General features: G+C 41.7%; 1 protein-coding gene across 1 annotated transcript in view; it reads right to left on the minus strand.

Annotated features, from left to right (window-relative positions):
* Positions 1-1,754, minus strand: part of PREP (prolyl endopeptidase) — an 84,871-nt gene extending 83,117 nt beyond the window's left edge. The window contains exons 1-2 of the mRNA XM_064709866.1: positions 1,552-1,754; positions 187-261 (exon numbers count right to left, since the gene is read on the minus strand). Of these exons, the coding sequence (XP_064565936.1) occupies positions 187-261; positions 1,552-1,596 (120 nt within the window). The 5' untranslated portion in view covers positions 1,597-1,754. The remainder of the gene's footprint in view (positions 1-186; positions 262-1,551) is intronic.
* Between the last annotated feature and the right edge of the window lie 17,417 nt (positions 1,755-19,171).

The raw sequence follows: 19,171 nt of genomic DNA on the forward strand, positions 1-19,171 counted from the left end.
TAAAACACAGGGAGAAAATAATGGCATTGCTGTTGGTGCCACGAAATACCATATGAACTACACCTTTGTTTACTATGCAAGTTTCCAAAAGGTATTGGCAGCTTCTTCAGAAGCAGAGTACCAGTGCATATGGTATATAAAAGAGAAGCATGTGAAAGCAGCTATTCCCATGCAAAGAAGGGCTACCTTCGTCTCCTCACTGTCGGGATCTTCGAGCCAGCAGTACGGATCGCTGATTTTACATCCATGGTAATCCGACACCTGAATTTATAAAAAACAGTCATTTGAAAAAAGACATGCACACAAGCAAATTCTATCCATCAAGGAATGATAAGTCAGCATGAGGAAGGGCATTTGGAATTTCACAAAAGCATACACTGCTAAGGAACAAAGACAGAACCAACACATTGCTCCCAGGTGAGTTACAAGTATTACCACTCTTTGGTGATACACCACAGCAGCAGAGTAGTTCTCAGAAAAAAAACACAGAGCACCACAAAAATGGTGAAAGGCACATAAATTCCTTCTATAAGATAAATTAGTAAGCAAAAAAGAAACCCCACCAATCAAACCAAGACCCTTAAGGTTTTCCAGCCAAATTATAAACCCCGATTACTGGATGTACCCAAGGTATGGCTCCTGGTTAAACAAACAGTCTCTGGTTTAGCCCTCCAAACTACTGTTGCCCACAATATGTGCATAATGTGTATATATATATAAATCGTAATTTAAAAAATAAAATGCTCACCCCCAAAACAACAAACAAAACAAATAAACCACAGAAGATTAATCCACGTGGTTGAATTTACCTGCTTCCTTCCTCCAGTACATAAAAAAGACTAGATACCTGCTACTAGGGCTTGTCAGTTCAGCCTTACAGTCAACTAGGAAAGTAAATACTTCGGGATTTCTTCCAGCTTTGGCTCATATCGGCAAACATTTTGTTTAAATGCAATGCACAATGCGGTGCACAATGCACAGTGCTTTGAGGAAGGCAAAGAAAATCGATCCCATTTTAGCTAAACTTACACTGTAATCCCTTGTGTATCCAGATGCGGTGGAAACACAGGGAGATGAGACTATGTTACAGATGTGCCATCCTATATAAATAGACTATTTGTTCCTCTGCTGACGCTGCTGCAGCCCGGGCGGAGGCCTGGGTTTCCCTGACACACGCACCGGTACCGAAGCTCCGGGACGCGCCCCGGGGCCGCTGCTCCCGCGCCCCGCTCCCGCCGCCCGCCCCGCACCGGCTCCCGGCCCCCGGCCCCGCACACGCGGGACGTGCCCGGAGGCACCGGCGCAAGGGCCCCAATCCCGCCCTAACGAGCCCCCGGCAGCCGCCGCGGCCCGCGGGCGCGACAAACCCGAGGCTCTCTGCACGGAGCACGCCGGGCGTTCCGCGGCCGCCGCCGAACAAAGCCCCGAGAGCCGAGGCGGCACCGCCGCCCCGAGGCGGCCCCGCCGGCAATGGCGAGCCGGGTGCCCCCGCCCGGGCGGGCCCGGCGGCCGCCGCACACCGGGTGCTGTCCCAGCCAGCGCCCTACTCACGGCGGTCTCGTCGCGATACACCTCGGGGTACTGGAAAGCCGGCATGGCGGGCTTCGGCGGAGAGGGCCGGGAAGCAAAGGAGGCGGAGGAGGAAGAGGAGGAGGAGGAGGCGCGGCGCGGAGGCGGCCGCGGGGCTGGGGCCGTGTTTTGGGTCGCGGCGGCAGCAGCCGGCAGCAGGCGCGCAGCGCGGCACAGGCGCAGCGCCGCCGCCGCCATACGGCCGCCCCCCGCCAGCGCCGTGCGCCGCGCAGCGCCCCCTGCCGGCTCCCGCCGCGCGGGCGGCACGGGGCCGGGCGCCATGGCGGCGGCTGGGGAGCCGGCCCTGCCCGTGCGGCCCCGCCGCCGTTGGACTCTGCTCCCCGCTCCCCGTGCTCCGGCAGGGTTCGGTACCCGGCTGCACCCGGGTTTCATCCTCCTTATAGTAAACGTTTGCCAAAAAATAAAATCGCAGGTTCTCCTTTTCCCGCTCGGCTCCCCAGCCTTGGCACACAGTGAGGAAAGAAGCGGTTCGGGTCTGGCTGGCAGAGGTACCCTGCGCTGGCCCGAAATTAGAGCTGATTCCTAGGTGGGGTTGATTATTTGATTCTGATTCTGTGACTCAAGCAGCTCAAAGCCAGATCATAGAATCACAGAATCGATTAGGGTGGAAAAGACTTAGAGATCATCAACCTGTGACAGAACTCTACCTTGTCAAGTAAACTGTGGCAGTAAGTGCCATATCCAGTCTTTTCTTAAACACTTTAGAAATGGTGACTCCACCACCTCTCTGGGCACCCCATTCTGATGTCTAATCACCCCTTCTGTGAAGAAATTCCTCCTGATGTCCAACCTAAACCTACCATAGTGCAGCTTAAGACTGAGTCCTCTCGTTCCGTCACTGGTTGCCTGGGAGAAGAGATGGACCCTCACCTGGACAGAACCTCCTTTCGGGGAGCTGTAGAGAGCGATAAGGTTACTCCTGAGCCCTCTCTTCTCCAGGCTAAACTTGGCTTGGTCCACTCAAACCTATAGAGTAAAACCTCTAGTGTGTTTCCATCTAACAGAACTCTACAAGTTTCCAGTGACTCCCCTTCACCCTAGAAGCGAAGGCCAAGTTGGCCACTTGGTCCCAGTGGAGATGGCACTCCAGAGCACCAGCCCGGCTGGCTGGTGCTTGTCACCTTTGCTTCAGAGTCACGGTGTGTAGTCCCACACCAGCCTCCACTCTGGCCTGCGCAGCCAGGCTGGATGAAAGGGCACCCAGTAAAGGTGTTTCAAGTGTATGACTTCAGGCTCATTCATGGATATTTTTTTTACAATAGGATTTCCTGGGTCAGAAAACTTGCAAACATTTTTCCTCCAGGGAGAGACCAGGTGTACTCCTCCTGCACAATGGAGGAGACAGGAGGCAGTGTGGCAGCATGGATGAACCAATTTTCTTCCAAATGAAGCTGCTGCCCACAGCCTTTGCCAAGCTGTCCTGTCAGCCTGGGGAGGACTTCACTGCAGCTTTTCATCCAGGGTAAACTCATGTGTATGTGTGGTTAATGGCACCAGCTGGAGACACGGAGGTTTGTGTGTGGCCTTTAAAGGTCTGGTAAGCCCAAAGAGTGCTCATGGTTGTTAGTAAAATAACCACCTGGAATGACAATCACCTAAAACATTTTGGAAATGGCATCAAACCTTTATAGTTACCAGCTCAGACCTGTGTCTTGATTGCCTTCTCTTAATGAAAAGTTACCATCTCCAATTGGACATCCTGTGTAGAAACTGCAGGTTGTGTACATATGAAATATGCCAGGCCTGCAATGGCCACTGTTACTAAGTGACATAACCGTGCTCATCATCTTTGCTTACATCCTAAACAACAGCTATGTGGCTTCTTTTCTCTCATCCCTTCTCTTTGGGTCATTTTTCCTTTTTACCTTGTTTTTTTGTTAATCTTCTCCCTTTGCAAGGCAGCAGGACAGCTGCTGACTACTACTACACCTTTTGTTCTGGGGCTCAAGAACATGCCACCAGCAAGGAAGTTGATGGCAATGCCTTGACATGCCTGATGCTGATAAAAGCTTGCTAATTTTCTGAGCAACTTGCTCTAGGTAGATACTGGCAAGCCAAGGCTGTTCCTGTCTAAAGCTTCCCAGACAGAATTGAATATGCCCACAAATTTGCATAATGGGGAGAATTATTAGCTCAATACCTCTGTCAAGCATTCTGCTTGCCAGTGTGCAACACAAACAAAGCTGTATGTCCACAGCTTGTCGGGGAGTTTTGGGCAGCTTACTGTAAATTTATTTTGTAGACAGTAGAGGCTGTGCATTTGATTCAGAGCTACAGTTTGCCTTGTCTTTTTCAGCCAGGATGAATGTATTTATGTTTGTCCAGAATGCCTGACTGTTTAGCAGCTCAGGCACAGTTATCTGTCATATATCTGACTGAACAGCCCTACATCTCAATATCCTGGGCATTTTCCACAACGTCTCCGAAGATCAGCTTCATGCTGTAAATGCAGCCAGCCTGAGTTACAGTGGAAGTCTTGGGCAGCTGTGCTTCTTCCGCACAGCTGGAGCTCCCTGAGCTGGCAGGAGAGGGCAGCCTGGGCACACGGCAGTGCCCTGAGTTCCTCCAGCTCCAGCAGGGCAGGGCAATCCCTGAATGGGCTGGCAAGCATCCAGGAGCACAGCAGTTATCCATCACAACACCTTTCAGTTCATCCTGGATACAGGATGAAGGTGGGAATATACAAAAAAAACCCCAAGTACATAGTGGTCCAGGGTAAGATCTTTGGACCTGTAATTTTACAAGCAGTAATTTTCTTTCAAAGATGAGCACCAGGTGAATTTTCTCTGTACTGTAAATTTCTCCCTTGTTTTCTGGGAAAAGAAGGAAGTAAACAACAGCAGAAGGAGCAAATCTACACTGTTGGATCATTTCTTATCAGGAAAGCAGTTAATGCAGGTTCACATAGTGTCTAAAGCACTGCACAAAACATATCTTTTTTTTACTGGACACCATGCACGCCCTGTACAAATGAAAGAGAGTTCAGTGTGCAGTCTGAGAACAGAAATCCTTACTATGAAAGGGGTAGCACTCTTCTGCCTTTTTTGATATGTTTGGCTAACACAAAATTAAGTTATTCACAATAGGACTGTGCTGTGACTGAAAATTTGACGCCTGTCTCAATTGTTTGTATTGTAGCAGAAAGTAAATTTTTACTAAAATTTTACCTTTTCTTGGGCGTAACTAACACTGACAGAGTTAATCTTTGATATTTTGCTGTGTTTTGAAGATAAATTGCTGAGTAAGCAGAATTTTATCTTCCCATATATAAAATAAAAAGTTTTTGAAAATCTCTCAATAGTGTTTGTCATCTTATCACAGTCCCGTGTTAGCGTGATTCTAATCATTTGCAAAACAGATACCGGTCTCTGCTGATATTAATTATAATTCTGCTGATCATCCAGTCATTAGCAAATCTCTTTCAGCTTAGTCAGCATCTCCACAATGACTCATTGCAAGTAGTATATTGACTCAGTAGGAAGTGAACTCATCATCTTGGTTAGGGAAGATCTGACAAAAAAATCTAGCAGCAAATTTTGTTTTTACCTTTCCTTGTCGCCCTTTCCCCAACCTCACTCGCATTATGACTTACCAATAACTGGAAACTTTTCTGTTATAGAATGAAGACACGTCTGTACCTTTACTCCTGTTTTCTATACATGTTTTTTATTTCGTTTACTTAATTGCGGGACATCGGTTCTGCTGTTCAGACGTTTACCAACAGGTGTCAGCAGAACCTCAGCCTTGTGCTGCGATGAGCGTGTGCTGAGGTGTACGAATAACTCCAGTTTCGGAGGAATGTGACTCTCAAATTGTCTGCCCTGATGGGTTTCTATTTTGGAAGCACTGAGTCAGGAGCCTAAGTCCTGTTGATTTTCAGTGATCCTTTGATTCCTAAATTATTTTCATCTAGCTTACACATTAATTATGATAATTTTGTATTGTTTATAGGTAATTAAAGGATTGCTCGGTTTTGAGCTGAATTATGGAGTGGCTTACATAATAAAATATGGTTTTATTATCTCAGTCACAGAAACTTGTCATAGGACTGGTCAATATTTGAACATACTATCAAACAAAACAATATTTCATTGTGGCAAACTTCTCTGTACACCATGGGACAGGATGGGTTCATTGAAGTCAGTCACACGGCAGAATCCTCCTCTGGCTTGTCCTGGGTATGTGCATTGGTGTGCTTACATGTGCTTACACTGCTGTGAAATCACTTCAGTGATGCAGTGATGCCCACAAAGCATTAGTGGCATTGCAATATCAAAATAGTATCAAAAGGTATTTCATCAGGTAGGCAATCTAAACCAACATATCTTAACTGCTGTAGCAGGGTGAACACAGAGATCATAGTATAAGTACACCCAATCCAAAAGCACTTTTCTGTGAAGGAACTTTTTCAGACAGATGAAATTTAAGGTGTTTTAAGTTCACCTTTTCCTTGTGCAGGGACCTGAGGTGAAGAATGAACACAATTCTAAGACTGATGACTCTTTATTATTATTATTAAATTTTAACATGAAGGGTTTGCCAAAAACCAGAGATCACATAGTAAAATCTGTGCCCTTGTGTCCTTGGGTAGACAGTCAATAGTCAGGTCTCACTGCATGTGGTGTGCTTGGGTTGTTTAATAAGTTTTCACAGAGACCTTCACTGTTTGCAAGGTTTGTAGGTCTGGTGCCTACTTATGCACCAATTCACTGTGTTCCTGATACTTAGATTATACTTACTTCAGCATTTCTGGAAATTAATCCTAATCTTATACAATTTGGCCGGGACTCATAGCTCAGGTATTTTGCCAAATTCTTCTTAAGAAGGCTCTTGCAGAAGAAAAGTTAGAAGGAGTTGAGCTTTTCTTGCTGCACAGTGTTTTATTGCTACACAGGGGGCTAGGGTGTGACACAAAGTCCAACAAAGTGAATAGAAGGTTTCGTGTCTGCTTTTTTCCCCGCACCTATTTCACTGAATCTTGAATCAGCCCTTCCTCCACCTCCTCCCACCAAACATCACTCTGAAAACAAAATTATCTTTACAAATACAATTTTCTGTCTAAAGAAATTAAGTTCATTCTTTTGTGTGGAAAGGTAGCAAATCCATATTAGTAAAATGGAAATATAAGTGTTAAATTTCAGTGTTTGCTTTTGCCTTTCCAAAGTATCTTTTGTTGTTGTTGTTATTGCATGCTGCAAAAACACCTTATATGCTAACTCCTGACTTCAGTGTCAAAAACAGCTAAGATAATCTTTATATAAAAAAGGATGACAGTGTAAATAATTCTTACATGGCAGTATCTGAAAATAGAGATAAATATGAATTGGAATAAGGCTTTTCATTCTTTTCCATTCTGAAAATGTAAGGATAAAAATTTTCTTGCTTTGGATGAGATCTTCTGCCTATTGAAGTCAAAGGAAGTTCTGTCACTGACTTCAGGAGTGTAGGAATGTCATCCCTAATCTTGGCAGTGAGCAAACCAGTAGGCAGCTTCCTGTTAACAGATTATGACATGATGACAGAATTTGAAATACACTAAACATAGGGAATCAGATATATTTTTCTTGGAAAGGAAAACAGTTTTAGCTCTTTTTAAAAGACTCCACATCTAGAAATATCTTCTGCAGTCATCATCTACCCATGTTTAATATACTTTGAATGTATGTGTTCAAATTACTTAGAAATAAAACTTTCTGTTATGCCTCAGAAAACATTTGGTTTGGGTTATAAAAATATAGAAACTATAGATCCCTGCAGAAAGAATAAACTTTGGAGTCAGAGCACCAGAAATGTGCTTCCAAGAGGGACTTGCACATGCCTTTGAGAAGAACCTCTCAATACTTCAGAAAGAAAGAAAACTATATGTAATTCAGTGTTCACCATATCTGAAATTCAAAGTAAATTGAACACAGTGCAAGATTATCCCACAAAGTAGTGCTTTAGCAACCCTGTATAGCAATTTGTTTAAAATATTACTTCTACAATTCCACAGTGAAGGTAAAAATAAGAATGAAAAAAATCCAATTCCAGAATTGCTTTTTTAAGAAAGGTACCTGATTTCAGTAGATGCTAATTAATCATAATAATTATAATTCACTTTTTAAATATTTAGGGATAACTTTAGACTCCTCTCTGAAGGAGTGTGAGTCAAACCTAGTCCTGAAACTGAATAACACATTCCAAAGATGCTGAATATCAAATCTCTGTATTTCTAGTACTGCAGACTCTGTTTAGTTCACATGTAGACTGGGTCATCACTGTGCCATTTTCCACAAAGGGCCAGGTGCTAGAGATGCTCCATGTGTTTATGATCTACTACTTTCAGTCAAAGTGAAGAACACAAGACAACAGATAGCTTGTGTGACCATGGTCACAGGGGTTTTCAGGTGAAGAGAGAGACAAGAATGTTGACTCTATGATCAGAAGGCTTGATTTATTATTTTATTTTATATATATATATATACATATACATATATATATATATACATATATATATATATATATATAACATTATAACTATACTAATAGAATACAATGAAAACAAAGGCAACGGGCTCGGACAGAGAGACCCAGCTCTGCCGTGAGTGGTCAGTAAATCCAAACATCTACAGGAGACCAATCACCGATCCACCTGTTACATTCCACAGCAGCAGATTACTATTGTTTACATTTGTCTCTGAGGCTGCAGCTTCTTAGAAGGAGAAAAATCTCAAGAAAAGATTTTTCACAAAAGATGTCTGTGACAAGCTTGCATTCAGAGACATGGAGAAAAATAATGTGATGTTCTAGGTCACTGTGCGTGTAACACTTGCAGCATGCCCACAATCTGGTGTTTTGTAGACTGTGAAAAAGGAAAGCTCCCTGTCAATGGTTGAAGGTCCATAATAGCAAAGTTCTGTATGTTTTTACAGAGAGCTTCACCTTGACTGGCAGAGCAATGTAGAAATGGAGCATTACTGATGTGAAAGGTTCCTGAGTGTGTGATGACAGATGGTGCCACGGATGGGTTGTCCAAGATGGCAGAGTGGCTGCAGTCTGTACACAGTGGAATTGTGTTGTGCTTGATGTCAGGGGAGTGGATGGGAACACGGAGGAGAGGGGGAGCCTGCTTACAACATGGGCATGGAGGAATGAGCGGGAAATGGGCTCCATCCAAATGAGGGAGAAGCATCTTGTGGTGAAAGGATGAAAGCTGGACTGGTAATTTTGGCTGTGTGGAAGTATGAGGAAGGTCAAAGCTTTGAAGTTTTGTGTATCAAAATTTACAGAAAGCCTTGAGAGTCCTAGACTGAAGGTGCTGGACAAGCTCAAGGGCCAAGCAACAGAACAGCCAGTGATGTTAACCACAGTGACTGAAAAAGCAGTAGCAAGGAGAGCTTAGAAGTCAGATTAAGAGCTCTGGTGAGCCATCCTGAGCTTGAGCCAATGGCGAGACGTTCAGAGAGAGGCAGACTGAGCTTTGAGCTTGGACAGGCTGGAGCAGACGGTGGATCTGAGTCATCAGTGGGAGCAGTTGGGCCTGTGTGTGCAGACGACCTTCCCCAGAGAGGAGGTGCCCTCTCCAGTGGGAGGAGGGACACTGACCAAGGACAGAGCCCTCTGGAGCTCACAGAAAGCTGGAGAAAAATGAGGGCATGTTATTCTCCTGCTCCAATATGTGATTTGTTGATAAGCAAAGCTTTTAATAACTAATTTCAAACCATACAACCAAATCTTTTCAAGAGATGCATTCTAAAGTAGTGTGGGGCTGGTACAGAAGCCCGATGGGATTTATTCAGTATATAGTCACTTTTGTAGAAGAATGAGAAGTTTTTCAAGTTACAATATTACTGAAAATGAATGTCTTTAATGAATTCTGTTATTTCCTTCTCTTGGAGAATTGTGCAGGAATTTCAATGATCCAGTGTGTATTAGAATATTTTTCTTCAGCTGTAAATTTTAAATCAAATTTTGCAAACCTTTTTTTTTGGTTTTTTTATCCCTATGGTTTCAAATTCTAACAAAACATGAAGGAGGAGAAATTGAGAGAAATTTCATGGATATAAATTCCTCTTCTGAATCTTTTTATTAGATGTTCTTCCTTTGCATTCAGTCTAGACAGAGAAGATATTTTTCAGTGCCTGGAACAGGCTCCTGAGTACAGCCAGAAAACATGGAGCAAATCAGAGAAACTGCAGAAATAAGTGTGCACATTTGAGTAGAAAAAAATTCCACAAAAAATTTCTCACAAACTTCTAATTCCTTGTATATAATTAATCTAATTTATTTTTGCCTTTTGGCAGCTCTCCTGTTCCAAACTCTGCACATGCCTGAGAGTCATCAAAATGCACAGGACAGGGCCAAAGTACAACAAGGCCTCTGCCCTATAATTTCATAGACCAACTATTCCAAAGCACTGCTGAAATTACCCAGGTCAGAAGAGCCCTTTATGAATCTTGAGAAAAAAATTTAAACAAGCATTTGTACTAAATAACAGTGGTGTTATTTAGCTCCCCATCTCCCCTGTCCTCTCATATGAAGTGGGATTGTGATGTCAATATTCTTCACCTATTTCTGATGTTTAGCTTCTGTGGAACCAACAGACAACTGCTACAGGTTATCTGATCCTTTACAAAAATTATTTAATTATCTACAGTTAAATATTCTAGAGGAAATAAAAGTACTTGGGAAAGAAACCTAAATTAGAGAAAAGCAAGAATTAAAGACAAAGACACATCTTCTGCAAGAAGGGTCTTGCTTGCCTGCTAGACTTTCTTTGATCTCTAATTATGTTAGATGTTATGTTGTTGATGTTAGTGCTGTAAATAATCCCTCTGAATTCAGTAATTAAATCTTTTAATATTATTCATTCCCTCCTACCAAAACTTACTTTAGTAATTAAAAACATCATGGTAATTTATTCTGACTGTATGACTACTTTGTCAGTTATTTATTTAAATAATTTTATTTTATTACAACCTCACAAAAATTCATCCTCATCATTTAATTAAATGATGTATGTGAAAAGCCAAGAGGTATTTGGAGTTAGGCTGTGTTTGTTCACTTTATTTATGCACTTACTCTTGCGAACTTCAGGGTATTTACAAAGGTATAAAGGGTAACAGTTGTTACCACACCAAGTAAAACTTGCAAAATATCTCCGTTTGCTTCATGATAAGCATGTTATCTAAATCTTGTGAGCACTAAAGAGATCAGAGAAAGAAATGTACCTTTCTCTTGTGTAATGCTACCTGGATTTTCTTTTTGTCTCGTGGGAGACTGGCATGTTGCTGTAAACCAGCCTTCTTAATCACTTGTGCACTCACTGCCCTTTTACTGATACCACTCACATGGAGAAAGACACATTTCTACACAGCTCTTAGGATTTCTCTTTTACCAGAGCTAACTGAAGGTGGCTGCCTATGTAAGATCTTTGCTCACACTGGCAGCTCTGAGCTGGGGGATTTCAGCCAGACACACATTGGAGCATCTGACAGACTTGCTCCAAGACTCAAACCTCTGGAAAAAGCACAGTAAATTTAGTAACCATGCCCCTACACCTACTAAAGAGACTGAATTTGTCTTCTTCTTTCAGGTTAATAAACCTAACAGCCTCATTTCATGGAGAGTGTTGAAAATAAATTCAGCCAGACCCCTTGTTCCAAGGTGTGGAAAAGTTGGCAAGCAGTGTTCTCCAAGGAAAATCACACAGAACATGTCCCTTGGTTGGAAATCCAGGGCAGTCTTCCTTTTTCTTTTTGTAGAGCACAGACCTGAAATCATGGTTGTCTGAGTTAATCCTTTTTTATTCCCTGGAGGCAGCCTGATATACAACATAGACACTGTGCCAACACCAGCCTGGAGCACGTGCCTTGCCTGCTGAGCAATCACTTCCTACAGCTACCATAGACAGGGGAGGTCAACTCCCACTGATTTGCTCCTCTCAACTTTTCCATTTTAGGAATATTTGCTTATCAGTGAGGAGAGGCACTCAGTGATAAGACAGAGTGTTACATCTGGGCCTGACATGTCACAAATCACATTAAAATAATATTTATCTGTGTCTTGCCCACTGCCATTCAACTCCTCCAGTCCCCCTCATAATCTGTCCCTGAATGGGCAAGATCAGGTTTGGAATGAAAGCAAGGAAATGAGGAGAGCATTGATTGCCCAGCTCCCTGAGAGTCTGCCCTAGAAACCACTCAACCAGCCCATGGCTCATAGCTGCCCTAGTGAAACTGTTGGGATCATGGCTATAGGCAGGTGTTCCGTGGAACCTCACACTTCTGTCATTCCACAACATCCTCGCCTTTCCTCAAGTACATCAAAGGACATCTTCACCATATGTGAGCAGAAATCTTATGTTACCTTATGCTGTGCTGATTAAACTACTTGAAGACCCATCTGGAGCAACACAGGGAGGACCCCACCTGGTCTAGGAGAGTGGAATTCTGGAATGGCAGCACTGGAGGACCATCAGCAGGTCTGTGGTCCAGCTTGCACCTACAAAGGAGGTGATGAGTAACTAGCAGGACTGAACACATGACCATGTTTCCAGCCCATATACCTAAACCATTCTGCTAACATCCAGCTTAACTGTGCAGTAGAGACATCTTGCATTGTTTTTCTACAAATCTTGCAGAATCCAATGCTGTCCAAAAGGTGTGCTCTGAAAGCTCATTTACCAGTACATACTATGCTGTCTGGTATGATAAAAAATGCCCAGTCCAATGAAGTCAGGTTCCCTCCTCCTTTCCCCTGCCCTTGCATACCTGCACACTCAGCACTTCCCTCACATAAAGCATGATCTACCTCTAGGTTTGCTTATCACAGTCTCAAGAGTAAGTACTATGCAAAGTTAAAATCTGTTGAGCACAAGGGCATTTGACCCTGACCACAACCTGCTGTTCCTTTAACAAACAATTAAGACATTCCATGTGTGACTAAATTTGAAAGCAAACCCAAGAATTAACCAGCTTGTTTTAAATAGGGATATAAATAAGAACCAGCCCAGCCATTGCCTAAGAGATAAGCCAAAACATTGGGGTTCAATAAAAGTTCAGTCACTTCTGAAGGCTGAATATTTATTTAGGGAACAGGGTCATGTTTAGGAAAAGGGTCATTATTTAGGGATTCTAGGGAACACAATGTCCCCCTGAATCTCATTTCTATTTGAGTAAGTTTCCTCTGAGTATGAATGATGCTAAAGGAAAAGAACAAAGCCAAATCCATTCTTGCCTAGCACAAAAAGTATTTCTGTAGGACTTCTAATTCGAGTGTGAAGTAGCAACAAACAAAATAGTCACAAAGGCATCTGCATAACTCTGCATAACTCTGCATTTATGTCTATCTCATGGCTTGTGAGAAGAGAATGTAGTAAAAAAATCTGTAAATCAGGTTTGTCATAGAAGCTTGGCTGGCATTATACAGATTAGCTTTTAAAAAGATGCTGACAAAAATACTCAAATTAAAATTAGTGGCACCTTGCTTGATCAATTTCATTAGAATGACAAATACCATTTCTTATATGAAGTGGTGTATCAAATCCTTGAATAAGCTAATTGAAATACATCTAATTTTTAATATAGTTTGTGTTACATATGTGTTATATGGATCGTAGAACTTAGGAAAACCTAAAATAGTTTTCATAATCAATCTAGGTAAAAAATTGTAGAATAAAACTGCATGTATCAGGAGAATTTGAAAGTAGCTTTTTAGCATGAAAATTTTCTCTGTGGCAGAAAAATAGATGAGAGAACTTTGGTTCTGTTAATAGTGTGAAGTTAAGAAAAATCAGTAATTAAGTTATGAGATCATGGAAAGTGACTATACGCACACATTTTTCGAGGTGATATGGAGTGCAGAGGGTTCGTTTTTCAGGGTTTGTAGATTGAAGATTACACATTAACCACTGACCTAACTGATAACTCTATGGACAGAGTCCGTTTTTCTATGTAACATGGCCTTACTTGTCCCATGCATGAAGTTTTATGAGAGCTCTAAAACCTATGCTTGCACTGTTTTCTTGCAAATTGTTTTCCATGCAGGTCAAAAGAGCCTTTCCTAAAGGGTAAACTTTCCTAAAGGATAAACAAAATATCTGAGGATTTTCATGTAGATAAAATGAAACTTTACATGAAAACTATTAGAAGGAGGACTTTTACTTCAGAATATGAAAGTGATCAATTGTTCCTATTCCTGTTGAATTTGGAAGAGCACTGCTGTTTGTCTAAGAATTGCACACTACAGTCTATCACTGCAGTGTAAAGCTTAAATGCTTGAAAGTATTTAAGTACCTAGCAAGTACAGTGATTTCAAAGAGACTGGGTACATGAGCATCTTTGATATCTTAGTACCTTCTGCATAAAATCAGAAGGGCAGTAGCAAGGTCAAGGGGTTTTTGTGATGCTTCTGACACTTCTTTTTGTGAGAGATTTTCTCTGAGTAGCAGAGAAATTGTTAATGTGTCTGAAGTTGCTGGTTTAATATTCTCTTCTAACAGCAGAGAAAGATAAACACATTGTCACAGCAATTAGTATAATGTTAAGATTTGCTTTGAAAAGAAGGAAGTTTCCACGCAATATTTTAAAGAGATGCTTCATGGCAGTATCAGGGGTGAGATGAAAGTCAGAAGATCCATTTGTTCTGTTAAACACAGGGAAATATATAAGCACAGCTACAAGTGGACTAAAATTGTGCAGCCATTATGGTAAGTCAACACTCAGATACAACACAGTGGTATCAATATTGAATTTTATCACCCTGTAGATCCTTTGTGATAGTTTTTTCTTTCAACCTTACATAAAGAAAGTGAACACATACTAGTACATTCATTACTAGTACATATTTTTCTGTATACATTTATAGCATTAGCAAAACATTAATTTTCAACCACATAACTTTTTATGTCTCTTTTTTCACAGACATGCTACAAAAGTGTTTTAGTCACCATGATGTTGAGGTTTTCTATTATTGATAAAAAGAAATTATAGGTATTTTGATGAAATCAAAACAATTCTGAGCATTTCAATGTCTGTATTTCCAAGATGAAAGTTGTACTGAATATTTTGACTCACCCATTTGCTCCCATTTCACCATCCTAATCCATTTTCATTATGTGGCACATTTTATTAATCATACATTTAATATGTGCCTACTATTTCAAATCTACTAATACTCTGGTATTTCAGCAGGACTTTCAAAACAAATCAGCCCAAATAGTTTGATTTCTTTCCCCCAAATTTCCACTTTTCCAAAAAATTTCAAATTAACAGCTTTTCAATCATAAAAAATCAAATATCAAAATGTAAAGAAAAACTTATTTCTTTGACAATGATTAATTTGTCTTTAAAAAGTTTTCTGTTAAAACTAGCAATGGTAATTTTCATTTGGAGTAATTTAAAATGCATTTCTTCTCTGTAACATACAACAAATAGATTAAGTTTTCACTCAGCTGTGGCAATAATTGCCTTTTTGAAAGGCTTCAACCCCAAAAAATTTTAGAATATTTAATTAACTTCAGAGAAAGCATAGATTTTTGATTTCCTGAAAACTCACGTTAAAAGGCAGATAGTACTTTCTTTTTGATTTATGCCTCCTTTGAGGAGCTTCTTAAAGATCAGAAAGTTTAGAGGTCAATGAGATGATCTGACCCTTAGTAAGTGAACCCCTAATTATTCCAAAAGACTGAGGCACAGGGGATCTGGGATCTTCATTATTCTCCAAAATGCAGTGTTTCCACTGAGCTCTGTTGAGAGATCCCTTTCCTCAATCAGCTCTTTGCCTGCCCAGCAATTCTATACTTTACATTCTTCTTTTGCAGATAACACAAAATCTGTCAAATGAGATATATAATTGATCTTTCTTATCATATTGTTTTACCACAAAGGATGCAGTGCATGGTATACAATTCTAAAATAGGACCAGAAACTATTATATTCTGCTTCCAAAAGTGAGGCTGTCTGAAGTCCACAGATGCTGGCAATGTCTTTCGAAAACCTTCAGGAGCTTGATCCAAAGCCAGCTCAAGCTAATGAGACATTTTCCACTGGCTTAAAAATGTCAGAGTGCAATACATGTTATGAGTTACAAAGAAATAGGTGCATTTTACTTTCAGGCTTTTTAGGGTGTTGTGGTGTGGAGTATTTTTAAACAATCAGTTTAAAGGCTAGTTCCCAAGTCCACTGGACTCAGAAGGCTGAATCAAGCTGAAAATTCTGTTCTGTGAGTATTAATATTTCACTAAGGCAGAATTCAGCCCATAAATGCACCCATCACTTACCCAGCTGACTAGATCCTTCCTCCTCTGCTTCGCCCTTCTATTGAATATAAGTTGACTGGTGCCCATGTTTGCAAAAAAACATGGAATAATGTTTGCAAAAAAACATGGGGCAATTTATTCATAGTTAGATTTAGTGACCTGTGCTCCTAAGCTGCAATGATAAATGATACAATAATGCAAATGTTTCAGGCTCTAGATCCTCTTTTCCTTGAGTCTTATATGAACAAAATGACAAAGTATTTTCGGACTCTGAGAGATGCTCATTTTTAAAAGGAATTTTATATAACACACATGAATCTAGTTAAAATGAATGACAACTGGGGAATTCATTCAGTAAAAATAGTGACTGGCCAGGAGTGAGCTCCAGTTAGGAGTTCTGTGTGAGTTAAATATGATATTTTACTTCTTCACCCCTCTACACCTCAGTGAAATGGGTTAGGCTTATTATAAAGAAACAGCCAGATTTTTGTCTTTCACCTGTTTTTTACTGCAGGTTCCTGTCTTTTAACTTTGATTTGTATAGCTGCACTGTCTGCTGTGCACTGGGGTCCCCACAGGACCCTTTGTTTCCTACCCTTGAAAACATTCAAAACAAACAAGACCCTTTCTCTTCCCATAGACAGTACACATAATATTAATGGTTATCTACCTGTGATAAGCAGAGCAGTATCATTTTACATGACTTGAAAGGGCCATCCATATCGTCAAGCACAATTAACTTGTCTTACTCTCACAAAATGGGCTGGGGGAAGAAACTAAGAGGCCATACTTCTTCACATACCTGGCAAACAGTTCCAGGACAAGGAGACACCCAAGGGACACAAAAAAGATCCTAAACAACAAGCACAACAGGCTTTTTATTGAGAAAAGAAGCTGTATTGCACCTTTTTGATGTGACACTCTCAATTTGTGGTGCCTGTGTGTGTATTTACTGAGGTGAACAGTTGCATACAAGTTTGAACAAGCCAAGCTGCAGAATTTAACTTCCTGCTGTCACCTGCTTATCCCATTTTAAAGAAAGCAAACTCTTTGAAATATTTCTGGAAAATGAAGTGAAAGTTGTTTTGAGGCTATATCCAGACTTCAATAAAAAGTGTTCTGAAATGTCACAGAACTTGCACTGATTCTCTATTCAGGTTTTGGTTTGCAGCCTACCTAGATCAGAAGAGCAAACTAAGAATGAGTGGTAATCCCAGCTCTCTGAAGGAGGCTTTCACACCCTACAGTACCTTTCAATTCTCAAAACTAATGTGAAACAAAGATTTTGTTTAGAGGAGAAAATGTCCAAGTAACCACTGTGTAGAGAACAATGTTTGTTATTGAGCATGTGAGCATGTCCCCTGTGAGTCAGCACTGAATCAGTGTCCCAGCTGATGTTTAGGGTAGTGCCGTCCTGTTTAATTCAGATGTAATGGTGTTGACCGCTTGGGCTGTGGAGAATGGCACAGCAGTTGACACAATAACACAACTATTAAATTTGTGACGTGACTAAATGCCATATCAAAGTACTGTTCTAGCCACATACATTATTCCTGCAATTAAATTAAATGTATTTCACTTCCTGTCTCAAATAACTGGGTAGAGCTGCTGCCAAGAAGGTGCTGACTTTCAGCAGAAGGATGATTGACTGTCAATAGCACATCCTTTATCCTTTAGAGTTTTTTCCTACAATGCTTTTGGATCCTTTAGGAGAAAGTGACCTTGTTAATCCAATTTTTTTATTTATTAAGGAAATTATAAATTTTATTAATTCAATCTGACTTGTAAATTTATTAATAAAATTACATGTTTGAATCTGCCATTTTATTTTTACTTCTAATGAAAAAAAATCTTTAAAATGCCAATCATGTTGTGTTTTTTCTCCATTTAATATGCCTGTATAGGGAGAGATGGTCAGAATAAAGCAAAACTTCCTTGCTCATTCCATAAGCAGGAAGGCTAGCTTTATTCTGACCATCTCTCCCTATGGTGAAATTTAAAATAGAGAAGTAATTGAACACTGCCCATTTCCCATGCTTTTATTAAAAAAAAAAATCTGTAGATTTATTTTTTTCAGCAGAAAAAAAACTGACTTGAAAAGAAAGAAACAGCATTCCCAAATATTTCTTGTCAATGTTAAATTATTCTGTGATTCTGTGAATCATTTCTACGTGTGTTTTCACCTTGATAAGAAAAGGAAAGCTGGAAATGCTTCAGACATCCATTTTTATTTCTTTGACGATGATTAAAGCTAAACTGGTATGTTTTGGTAAAGAAATCGCCTTTTACCCTGTAGAGTCATTTTTTTTTGCGAGCCCTGTGTTGGGCGAGCGCAGCCTCTATGAAAGCCGGGAGGTGCCCAGGGTTCTGGGACGGGCTGGATGGAGAGGGCGGGTTTGGAGTTGCAGGGAGAGCGGAGCCCCCGGCAGGCAGCGGGGGCCCGGCATGGAGGGGCTCTGAGTCCCCAGCGAGGGCCGGGCTCGGAGCAGCTCTGAGTGCCCGGCAGGCAGCGAGGGCCGGGCATGGAGGGGCTCTGAGTCCCCAGCGAGGGCCGGGCTCGGAGCAGCTCTGAGTGCCCGGCAGGCAGCGAGGGCCGGGCATGGAGGGGCTCTGAGTCCCCAGCGAGGGCCGGGCTCGGAGCAGCTCTGAGTGCCCGGCAGGCAGCGAGGGCCGGGCATGGAGGGGCTCCGAGCCCACAGCGAGGGTCGGGCATGGAGCAGCTCTGAGCCCCCAGCGAGGGTCGGGCATGGAGCAGCTCTGAGCCCCTGGCAGGCAGCGAGGGCCGGGCTCGGAGCAGCTCTGAGTCCCCAGGGACAGAGCAGCTCTGTCGGTGCTGCTGTAACACGAAGCTCGGGAAAGGTCAGCGGCCGCGCTCTGCAGTCGGCTCTCTGCCTATCTGTGCCATCTCTTGAAATAACAGCGACTTCCAGGACTCCTTCACCTTCTTCCCTCTCGGGCCCCGGCATCCCTTCCCTCCCCGGTCCTTCTCTGGCACACATCCTTCAGCGCCACTCTCGTTTCTTCCTAGAGCTTTTCCTGTTGTCATCACCAAGACCTCTATGTCCTTTATTGCACTGTGTCCTCTCAGGCTCAAAGGCTATCTCTGGCCCTGGAGATAAAGTCTCCACTAAGGATGGAGATTTAATTTGGAAAAGAAAACACCATAAAGGGTTAAGAAAAAGAAACATGCTGGTGCCCTGTTTTGGGAAGGAATCTACTCTCTCTGTTATTTACTCACATAGGTAAAATCAAAATTTGCTCTTAATTATCTATTCTCTCCTTATCATACCCAAACTTTGTGAATTTCCTGAAAAAATCTATTTATGATCTGTACCCTTGAAA

The sequence above is a fragment of the Zonotrichia leucophrys genome, chromosome 3, assembly GCF_028769735.1.
Source record: "Zonotrichia leucophrys gambelii isolate GWCS_2022_RI chromosome 3, RI_Zleu_2.0, whole genome shotgun sequence".
Taxonomy (NCBI): Eukaryota; Metazoa; Chordata; class Aves; order Passeriformes; family Passerellidae; genus Zonotrichia; species Zonotrichia leucophrys.